Source organism: Spermophilus citellus (genome assembly GCF_964194105.1).
Source record: "Spermophilus citellus genome assembly, chromosome: 11".
Classification (NCBI taxonomy): Eukaryota; Metazoa; Chordata; class Mammalia; order Rodentia; family Sciuridae; genus Spermophilus; species Spermophilus citellus.
In genome coordinates this window covers 130235583-130246957 of record NC_138192.1, presented here as the reverse complement: position 1 = coordinate 130246957, position 11375 = coordinate 130235583, and the positions used below count along the sequence as shown (strand labels likewise).

General features: G+C 52.8%; 1 protein-coding gene across 1 annotated transcript in view; it reads right to left on the bottom strand.

Moving 5' to 3' along the window:
• Positions 1-3323: 3323 nt before the first annotated feature.
• Positions 3324-11375, bottom strand: part of INPP5D (inositol polyphosphate-5-phosphatase D) — a 110075-nt gene continuing 102023 nt past the window's right edge. The window contains exons 25-27 of the mRNA XM_081261875.1: positions 9537-9809; positions 6824-7430; positions 3324-5973 (exon numbers count right to left, since the gene is read on the bottom strand). Of these exons, the coding sequence (XP_081118001.1) occupies positions 5971-5973; positions 6824-7430; positions 9537-9809 (883 nt within the window). The 3' untranslated portion in view covers positions 3324-5970. The remainder of the gene's footprint in view (positions 5974-6823; positions 7431-9536; positions 9810-11375) is intronic.

The window sequence follows — 11375 nt, the reverse complement described above, 5'->3', positions numbered from 1 at the left end:
AGAGAGAGAATTCTTTTTAATATTTATTTTTTAGTTTTTGGTGGACACAACTGTTGAGAGCCACAGCCCAAGGGGCCCCAGCAAACTTCCAGCTGATTGGCTCACAGCGGCCCCAGCAAACTTCCAGCTGCCAGCTGATTGGCTCCTCTGTGGTGATGCTCATTGGGCTGTTTCCCGCTCTTTCAGACCACGAGCTGCTCATTGGGGGACTCTTTTGGCTCCGCCCATGCAACCCAGCCAATCGGCCTCAAGAGCAGGAGGAGTGGGGGGTTGAGAGGCTCGTGGGAACCCCAGTTCTTTTCTGCTTGATAAGTGGCTCATGAATTGTGCCCAGTCAGACTGCGGCACACAACATCTTTATTTTATTTTTATGTGGTGCTGAGGACCGAACCCAGTGTCCCCCGCATGCCAGGCGAGCGCATTACCACTTGAGCCACATCTCCAGCCCCACGTTGCTTTTTTTGTAAGCACAGGGGCAGAGGGAACTTCATGTCATGCCATCTGGAACCAGCCTCTTTAGTGACTTCTCTCTCCTGATTTTTTAGGGCTTAGATGCTTAGCTACAGTTTGATGACATGGATCCCTGGCCTAAGTGACTCCATTTTGATTTTTAGTTTAATTTTGGGAGGCTTAATGAAAGATTCAGGTCCAAAGCAATGGCCTTCTATAATTTGTACTTCATGGTGTCATTATCGTCTACTTTTAGAACAAGGAAACTGAGGCAATGTGAACTAGCTCTTAGCCACTGTCATACAGCCAGGAGGTAGTGGTGCTGGGGGCTGAACGCAAGTGACTCACTGTCCTGGTGAATGTCCCAAACTCTGAACGCTAGAGCACAAAACGTTTGCGCAGCTAATCCTGATGGGAATTCAGGGCACGTCTTTTGTCCATAGTCCTCTCTGTATGGCAGTGTACCTGTCGGCCCAGGTATATGCCTCCTCTGGAAGCCAGGGTTACTGATTTATTCCTCACATGTTCTCACAGACGGCAAGGTGCTTGGCACATTTAGGAAGTCCAGCTCCAGAGTGTGTGCTCCAAACCACCCACTGGACTGAGTGTTTTCTAAAAATAACAGAAGCAAGACACACCAAGCAGGCAGAGGCATTCTGAGTAAGGCAGGTGAATGCCGTTTACGTCCCATGCATGAGACACGCTTCTGCTCGCTGCAGAGGACAGCCTCTCCTGCCAGCACCTCCTCCTCTTCCTTCTCCTGGCAGGGCTGCAGGTGCCAGGGTATCAACTTCCTCAGCGTCAGTTGGCCCCTCCTGGCCTCTGGCCCCACTTCTCTGCCTCTGAGCAGGACCAAGACTAGAGATAAGCCAGGGCATTCTGGGGTGGGGTGCCTTCAAATGTGAGGTGGTGCAAGTGTAGGGTGGCATCTATGGGTGTTGCCTGTTCAAGCGCCTCGCTTGCCTCCTGCTATTCGTGACTTCCTAGACACAGGCGCGATGGAGTGGCTGCCTGCTGCCGAGCCCCTGTGGCTCCCCATTCACTGCAGAAAGAATCAGGCCTAAGTCATTGAGCGAGGGGAAGAGGGAGAAGCAGGAGCCAAGTCTCACGTGGGATGGGTGTGTTCCGGACAATGGAGGACCCACCCAAGCTTCTATGTGGTGACAGGTCTGCCTCCATGTGAGAGCGGCCTGTGACCACCCTATGATGTATGACCAGGCGAGGATCAGGGACTTCTGCAAGTCCTCAGGTCTGCTCCAGCTGACTCAGGGAATCTGAGGTGCTGGGCCCTCTGCAGCTGGAGAGACCCAACTAGCTCCCCTTGCCTCCTGGCCTGCACTAGTGCTCCAGCACTCTTGACCTCCACCTTGACCTCCCCTCTTGACAGTCTACTTGGCTTCAACTAGCACTTGACCTCAATTAGCCTCACCTAGTCCTTTTGTCCTGAATCAGCCCACCAGCCTCAGTTAGCCCCTCTTGGGTTCCCACTGCCCCTCTGCCTCCACTAGTCCTGCTGACTTCATCTAGTCCCCTGGTCTTCAAGGTTTTCCACAGCTTCAACTTGACCCATGGACTTCCTGCCTCACTGATTGCTTCAGGCTCCTGCCAGCATCTGAGAGGCATGTCCTCCTTCCAGGACATTCCTTCAGTCCCACAGGCTGCCTAGGTACCTCCCCCACTGCCCCGGAGAGAGCTCTTCTTGCTTCCTCTCAGGTGATGTCTTCAGTGCGCTCTCACGCTGCCTTATTCCCCTGGGAGGGGAAGGGGCAAACTTCAAAGAATTCTACTGCTCACCAGGCCCTGGGCCAGTGCCAGGCAGATGAGCTCTTCAACCCTCAGGATCACCCAGGAAGGTCACCTACTGCCCTTCAAAGACTGGAAATTGAGCTCAGGAAGGCTGGGTGACTGGCACAAGACTGTACTTTCAGGAAATAAAAGACAAGGTATTTTAATTCCATTCTGGACAAAGTGGTACAAGCCTGTAATTCCAGCTACTTGGGAGGCTGAGGCAGGAAGACTGCAGGTTCATGGCCAACCTGAGCAATTTAGTGAGACACTGTCTCAAAATTAAAAAAAAAAAAAGCTGGGGATGTATCTCCGTGGTACAGTTTTCCTGGGTTAATCCCTGGTGCCGCAAACCAACCAAAAACCTTTCTGTCTGACCCAGGGCCACGGAGGTCCCCACCCCATGGCCTCCATAGGCCCAGCACGCATTTTGAATGGGTGATGGAGGACATGAGTGTGTGTGTACACATTAGGCCCAGTGGTTGGGTCAGCTGGGAGCTGCGAGAGAACAGATCAGAACATAGATTGTCCATTCCTGGACCCCACATGCCAGTGTGGTTCCTGCACAGTACAGATTTCCCAAAATGGGAGCTTGGGGGGTGGTTGTGGGGGTGAGGCCAGGCATTTGCATTAGAAAGGGCCTCTGCTGGAGTGAGGACTGGAACTGAGCTTGCCGTCTTACAGAAAGCTTTGGGGCCTTCCTGAAGCTGGGTCTCCATGGAAATTAGTTTGCAGAGAAAGGAGCTATTTTAAGAACTTGGGAAGACAGAACCTGGTAGGCTGGGGTTAGGGAAGGTAGCTGTGGGAGAGAGCTTTTCTGAATGACTCACTAATTTCCCTCCCAGTGGGTGGAAAAAATGGCACGGAAAAGCAACCAAAGCCCTGGAGAGCAGAGGCCACCCGTCCCACAGGTGGCGTGGGCAGAGTGGCTGCCCTCCAGGCTATGTGGCACATCCTGGGAACTGGTGCAGGCTGCAGGAAACCAGCAGCACCCTCCTGTCAGCAGGAGTTCTGGAGCTTTCCACCAGTTTTCATCTAATCGTGCAAAGAAAACTTTTTTTTTTTTTAGTTGTAGATGGACACAGTATCTTTATTTATTTTTATGTGATGCTGAGAATCGAACCCAGTGCCTCACACATGGGAGGCAAGCACTTTATCACTGAGCTAAAACCCAGCCACAAACTTTTGTTTCTTAAAAAAAAAAAAAAAAGATTATAAGTTGCACTCTCTGATGGGGGCAATGGGGTCATCCAAGAGAAGGGGCAGCTTTGTAAGGAAAACCTAATTGAATTTGCCTTTTTGGTTACAGAGCTTGGTGAAGAATATCAGGTCAGATCAATTAGTGGTCAAGAGGTGGCTGGGTCTGGTCCCTGCTTCTCCTGCCCGGGTAGGAGGCTGGGTGTTTGGGAGGCCTGGAGCAGAACTGTCAGGAAAGGAGACGCAGCCCAGAGAAGGGCTGTCAGGGACCTCGTGTGTGTGTGTGTGTGTGTGTGTGTGTGTGTGTGTGTGCGCGCGCAGGGCTGAGAGCCTGGAAGGACAGGATGGCACTTCTTTAATTGCCTTGATCGCAGTTCTGGGTATCCATGAGCCTGGTTGGCTGTCCATGCGCAAAGCCAGGTCCTCATGACAGCACATATTGGACTGTGGAGGGAAAGGGATGACAGGTGACTAGGGCTCAGTCAAGGTGACAGGGAGCATGAGGAGTGTTCCATGCTGGTGCCCTTCCACTCGCTTCTCCTGGGAACCCAATAAATGGTGGGGAGGCTTGATGTCCACCCTGTGGGCTCTCTGCTGTCCCTGTGTGGAGCTGCTCCTAGACCTCATGCAGCAGGCCAGCCCGCCCTGGCAGCAGGTGGGTTCCCAAGGGCCACAGGCATCAGTTTCCTGGTCCTCAGCAGTGAGGAGGTGGCTGGGGGCAGGCTGAAGAACATCGGGGTGTCTCCAGCTTTCTCTATGCCCTGGCAGCATGCAGCAGGTGGGGGATGTGGGTCAGGTTCCCTGCAGAGTAAGGGGCTCCCACCTGAGTAGGGGTGAGAGGACAGGTTCCAGCTGGGTCTGAGCTCTGTCACAGCGTGTGCCACAGTGGCAGGCAGTGAATGGATGGTTTGCTCTGAGAATGCCAAGGATTCTAATCCCTGCAGTCCACACCTGGAGTCTGCAGGAGGACAGATGCTGAGAAGCCCATGGTGGCCAGAGTGGCAGTGCAGGCCGTGGCACTTTGCAAGGCCTCTGACGTGGGAGCCCATGACCTAGGGGTTGTTTGCATGTGTTTATGTCTCTGGAGCTTTAGCTCTGGTCACAAAAGCTGGGAGAGGGGCACTGTGTGCTGTAGGATAGCAGGCACCCAAGGGTGGTTGTGGAAGTTGGGTGGTGGCAGGGAGCCTGGAGTCCCCCAGAGACCTGTGTGGAGGGAGTGACACCTACCCTTGGCCCTGTCCATGCCCAACCTCAAACTGGCTCCACAGAAGACTGTCCCAGTGTCCGTCTGGTGAGGGTGATGTTTTCTTGTCACCAACACGAATCCTCAACAGATTCCAGCCTCCCTGACTGCTCCTCCGGTGCCCCCACATTCCAGAAATGTGTGTGTGTGGCTCTGAGTGTCAGAGAAAAATGCCACACCGATGGAAGAAGAGAAAGGCACAATTTATTGGTCACACAGACTGGTGCCTGTGGGCGCCTGGGGGCACATAGGGATTCTTGCACACACTCTGGATTTGGTTTTCTACATTAATTCTGTTATGTCAAAAAGCCACAAGAGAAGGCATTAACAATCTATTCTCCTAGTAACCAAGGACACAGGACTAAAAGCCACAGAGCTTGGGAAGAGGATGCACTAGTTTGAGAGCCTGGGACCAAGAGGCCCACCCTCTCCGGCAGCTGGGCTGGAGAGCTTGGCCTCTGGAGCAATAGTGGAGACTTGTCCCTTAGCAAGACAGAAGCGTCGGGGTGCTCAGCCTCATCCAGGCCTGGCAGTGGCTGTCCACTTCAGGCAGTGCGCAGGGATTTGGCACTGGACTCGGCAGGGGCCTTGACATCTCCAGCCAAGGTGGAGGCGTGATCTTTCCAACTGGAGAGTTGGAGCTGACTGTCCAGGCCCTGCTCTCCCAGGGGACTGTGCTGGACCCCTGGTTTGCAGAAGCAGCTCACATCACTGAAGCTGGAAAGGATCTGGCTCCTTGTACCCAAACTAGCCATTCAGGTCCTACAGCCAAGCCCCTTTCTGCTCTGGGGGATACTGGCCTTCTTAATGCTTTGTCCCAACCGTTTAGGACACACCATTCTGAACTGGAGGGTCTGGGCAGCTGTTCCAGTTGGCTGGAGCCTCCACCCTGGAGTCATCCTGACACTGTGTTCGTAAAGCACTTAGCACAGCACGTGGTGAGGACTCCACCCATGTGTCCATTATTATTATTATTAATATTATTATTATTTATAATTCCACCCTTGAGTCGGCACTTCAGTTTCCTTCTTTGAAAGGGCGACGAGAACAAGGTCCGGGGGTTCCAAGTACCGAGACCAAGATGGGAACCAAGTCTGGTATGAGTTTTCCTTTAAACCTCAGCACAGCTCCCAGGGGGCAGCCGGCTCGATCCTCCACCCGCCCCCAATAAAACCCTGCCCAGGAAGCTAGGTGGGAGCAGCAGATGGTCCTGGGAGAGGCTTCCAGAGCTGTGAGTGGCTTCCGGCATCATGCTGCTCCTTTGGGTTCCCGTCGCCAGCAGCACCCCACAGGCTTCACTGCGGGGCAAGAACAGAGGGTTGTCAGGGGCTCACTCTCACCAGGCCATGTGTGACTAAGTGGCCCAGCAACACTGTGTGCTGTGGGCAAGATCAGCCTTTCTGTGGCATGAAAACAGCCAGCCACCCTATTCTAAGTACTTTACATATAACATATGACATGTACCTGTATGATTATGCAATGTTATATGTAATAAGAGTCATATAGATCATTAACTTTGTTATTTGTATATTATTACCTTGAAGTCATATGTATGTACAACATAAAAAGATAATATATAGTAATACATAAGAGTATATAACGGTTCTCCCCAGAAATCTATAGGAATCATGCCACTAATAGCTCCCTTTTATAAATAAGTAAACTGAGGCTCAAGGCACAGAGCCAGGAAGTAGGAGAGCTGAAATTCAGATTCAACACTGTTTTCACCACTGAGCTATACTCCAGTCCCCAGGGTGTTCCTAACCACTGTTAGTATTGCTTAAGAAAAATAAAAAACTAACAAAAACCACACTATTTTATTGGAAGGGAGATTATTTATAGGAAGGGGAGATTATGTTTGAAGTCTCTGAACAACAGGGAACATTATGAATGCATGCACTAAGGATGCACAAATGAAATACAAATGCTCTAAGCTCCACAGGGCTAGGAGTTCATCCACACACGGCCCCTCCTCTGTCCCTTTTAGCAATCATTCAGAGGCAGGGGAAGGTCAGGGCATGGGGACAGTCAGGTTCAAGTTCAAATCCTAGCTCTAGCTCTTCCTCATGGAGAGCTCCCAGAATGATCATGCACACTAGTGTACGCACATGCGTGCACACATACACACAGGCATGTCCATGAACATACCTGCATGGCGGTCCTGCTGATGAGCCCCTCCTCGGGCCGGTGCTTGCTGTGGTGGGGGAGCTCCGAGTTGTCACGGTAGTCTCGGCCCCTGGACTGCTGCAGTTGTAGCACTGCAGGGCTCTTGACGGGCAGGGGTGGCCGTGGGGCCGGGGTGGGCGCCGTCTGCTGGCTCATTTCTGACCTGGAAGGCTTGATGGGCCTCTTGGCTGGCACCGGAGCTTGGGAGCTGGCAGGGGCCTTGGGCTTCCCTTGGCTCTTGTCCCCGCCAGCCGCCCTGCCCTCGGCGGAGGATGAATAGGTAAAGGAGCGGAGCCGGGGCGCGGGGCTGAGGAAGGACGGGGGGCCCTGCTTGCCTGTCCCTTTGCCGCCCTCGGCCTCCTGGGCTTTGGTGAGCAAGATGCTGGGCGATGAGACCCCAGGGTCCAGGCAGGCTGCGGGCTCCTTCCGCAGCATCTTGGGGGACTCCTGCTCCTTCCTGGGAACCAGCTTGGGGAAGGAGCTCACGGACCCGTACAGAGGGTTCTCGAACATCTCGGGCTTGGTCAGCTGTGAGTCGTCGGGTGGAGGAGCTTCAGGCGGGATCTTCCCCAGGTCGCTGGGCCGGCAGCTGGGGAGAGAGGGGAGGGGAGCCGGGAAGAAGCATGCTCTTCAACAGAGAGGACAGCGGGGAGGGGCTGCTTCATGGGTGCAAGCTTCCGTTTGGGGGTGATAAAGACGTTTTGAAATTAGAGGTGGTGGTCGCATATTTTTGGTATTGAATACCAAACTGTTCATTTTAAAATGGATAATTTTATGCTATGTGAATTTCACTTCAATAAAAATAAATAAATAAAGACTCAGTGAGAACTTGTCTCACACAAAAAATAAAAGGAGTTGGGGGCTGTGGCTTATGTCTGTAACCCCAGCAGCTTGGGAGGCTGAGGCAGAGAGTCACAAGTTCAAAGCCAGCTTCAGCAACTTTGCAAGACTCTAAGCAAGTTAGTGAGACCCTGTCTCCAAATAAAAACTAAAAAGGGGCCGGGGATGTGGTTCAGTGGTTAAGCACCCCTGGGTTCAATTTTGGTACCAAAAAAATTAAAAATAAAAAGTAAAAATAAAAATGAGCTGGACTTGGAGGCACAAACATGCCTGTAATCCCAGCAGCTGGAGAGGGTGATACGGGAGTATTGTCAAGTTCAAGCTAGCCTGAGCAACTTGGCGAGGCTCTGAGTGACTTAGTGAGACCCTGTCTCAAAATAAAAAATAAAAAGGCCTAGGTAGCAATATGGCTCAGTGGTTAAATGCCCCTGGGATTAATCCCCAGTACAAAAATGAATGAATGAATGGGGCTGGGGATGTAGCTCAGTAATAGAGCACCCCTGGGTTCAATTCCTAGTACTGCAAAGTGGGGAGGATCCCAAAGATACATTTACTTTGGGAATTTATAAACTACTTAAACATTAGCTCCTTATTCTTTGTAGTTGCTTCCATTTCCATTTCTGGGGCCAAGGAAATGGCCTTTGCCAAATGGACACTAGGGGAAAATCTTCAACTGCCCCTGGCCCCCCATCCAGAGGAAACCCTGCCAGGCCAGAGGGGGGCTGCAGGAGAGCAGCATTATGAACTACACTCCGTGCATCGGCTCCCGACACTGTGAAACTGACGTCCTCATGGATAAAAGGAAAAGCCAAACCCTGCCAGGGAATGAGGCCAAGAACAAGGCTTGGGGTCATGATAAGACAGTACTAACATCCCCAGAGGGGACAGGAAGCTTGCCATGTTTTGCACAGCTTCAATCATTGTTAACGGGGTCTGTACTTTTCATGTCCAAAGGTCACCCTGTAGGACTGGAGACTTACAGGACTCTCGGTCCTGAATTCCTACGAGAGCTCAGGGGCTGCCCCTGCTTTGTTTTGGGCCTCAAATTGCAGACTCAGGTCCTTGGTGGCCCTGCCAGTCTCCTCTGCAGCTCCACCCTGCTTGGCCCACTTCTAGTCTGAGTGACTTCCTCAAAGCCCAGGGCTGGCTGCTCTACCTCCCTTACGTACCTCTGTCCCAGTTTTCTAATAGCATGCAGCAGGAGAGACTGCACACAGGAACAGGGGCCCTCCAGGTGGAGAAAAAGAGAGGGGATCTTGGGGTTGAGAAGGGCTTCTACAGAGAGATCCCCACCCCTGTTCTAGGTTCCCTCCAGGGAGCCAGAGATGCCCGAGGAGAAATTCACTTTTCTTTTCTTTTTTTCTTAGCACTGGGGATTGAACCCAGGAGGCTACCACTGCGCTACACCCCAATTCTTTTTATTTCTTATGCATCTCTGCACCTGACAGGAGCTTGTTTTTCTTAATAGTATCTTTAATAATCTCTATCCCCCAATATTTTTTTTTTCTTTTTGGTACCAAGGATTGAACCCACAGGTGCTTAACCACTGAGCCACACACCCCTTCTCCTTTTAATTTTGAGACAGGGTCTCGCTAAATTGCTGAGGCTGGCTTTGAACTTGTGGTTGTCCTGCCTCAGCCTGTAATCCCAACCCTGGGATTACAGGTGTGCGCCACGGCACCCAGCTATTCCCCAACTTTTAAAATCAGGCTGCACCAATGGGCTGGGACTTGGAGCTTCCACCAATAGGCTGGAGGGTAAGTAGTGAACAGAGCAGACCCAAGCCCCACCCTCCCAGGCTGCTGCCCTAGAATGAAATCCAGAGCAGGAAAGACAAGATGAAGAGGACACTCACCTGGACTCCTGAGCCCTGAGGCAGGGCCCCCGGGTGGCTATGGAGGGTGGAAACTTCTTTGGTGATAAAGGTGGCTGGGAGGGAGGGGTTGGGGGACCTTCTCCCCTCCCAGACCCCAGGGAGGAGTCCTTGGGTGGCTGCTCATAGCTCCACGCAGTCAGCTGCTGGTCTGGGGACAGGGTCTGCTTCATGTGCAGGGACTGCCCGAAGGGCCCCACCATGTAGTTGGGGTTGATGAGCTCAGTGGCACCGGAGGAACTGCACAGAGGGGTCCTGTGGGAAAGACGAGGTGTGTCTGGGGGCTTTGCCCTTCTCAAGGTCAGCACCAGTCTGAGGACGGTGCCCTCTGATGTCCCCTGGCTCGTCAGGTCCTCAACTGCTTTGTTTCTGGGGCACCAGATCTTTCATTGACTCTTGCTGCGTGGCAGGTGCTGAGTGAGCACCAGGCCTGGAACCAGGAGCAGGGCTGTGATGGGAAAAAGGCAGCCCTGATTCTGTTCTCACCAAACTCCCATCTGTTGGGAGAGACCCACACTGAACAAGCTCAGTGGCAGTCAGACAGGATATTTATATTGTGCTGAAGTAACAAGAATCAGAGGTTGGGACTCAGGGGCAGTGGAGCCAGACAGGGCCTAATGGAGGAGTTGCTCTTTTAGCTCAGATAAGAAAAGACACAGATACAAGAGAAAGTAGGCGAGGAGGGGCTGGGTAGAGGTAACAGTGCAAAGGCCCTGAGGCCAGAGGGGCTCGGCCTGTCCCAAGATATTCTAAAGACCAGTGAGCAGATAGGAGAATGGAATGAGAAGCTGGCAGGCCAAGCCTGGGATCTGTGGGAGGTGGACAGGGTGGGTGGGGTGGGAAGGAGGGTAATTTCAGAGCAGACTCTGGCAGAGTCCTCTGGGATAAGGCGCACAGCATCAGAATGGGAAGCAAGTGCAAGGTCACAGAGGTCAAGGTTGGAGCTGCTCATGGGCAGGTGGATTAAAACTGTAGAGGGGCTGGCCCAGGTTTGGGTGAGGTAACCCCAACAGTCACACACGCTGCACGCTGCCTCTGTGCTCGGAAGCATCTCCAGAGAACTGACTGGTTGTGAGGAGCCCCTGCAGCCCCATCTGTCTTTCCCTTACCCCCACCTGCCCAGGAGGAGAGGCAAGGCTGGTCCAGTGCTGGTCAAAATGGGAAGGACTCTTTCCCCTGTGGGCCTCCTGATTCTGGAACCGGGCAGACACTTTAGAGCTAGGATGTGTTCTTTGACGGGTGATGAGGGAAGAGTGAAAGGGGAACTTCAGTGCCCACGGCATGACATCAGCCAGGGAAGGGGACAGGGTATGTGCTGGAGAGGGAGCTGCTGTGTACAAGGGAGCAAGGGCAGGAAGGACAGGCAGGGTGGGGATTAGAGGCAGGAGGACAGGTGGGCTGGCCAGGAGACTCTAGACCCCGTCAGCAAATTGAGGTGACCCTGCTGCCTCCAGTACTATAGACTTCAAGGTGCAGATTGTTCCCAGCTCAGCCCATCAAGAGCAACCTGTGTGCATGTTCCCCAGTGCCTGCTCCGGTTAGTAGCCGAACGGGTTTGTTGGCCAAGGACCCCACAACTGCCCACGTCTCTGGTCTCAGGGGAGACACGGCATGCATATGTTGCCTTGGAGTCACCCAGTGGCAATTGCTTCTTCTGGGACCACATACCCTTCTGTCAGCCAGATAGGCAGGGGGTTCCCAAGCTGGGGACTGCACACACTTGGCCTTGATGTCTCTAGAATCTGACACACAGTAGGTGCTCAACGAACACTGGTTGAGCTGAACTGAACTTCCAGACAGCAGGGTCCAGGCTTCACTGCT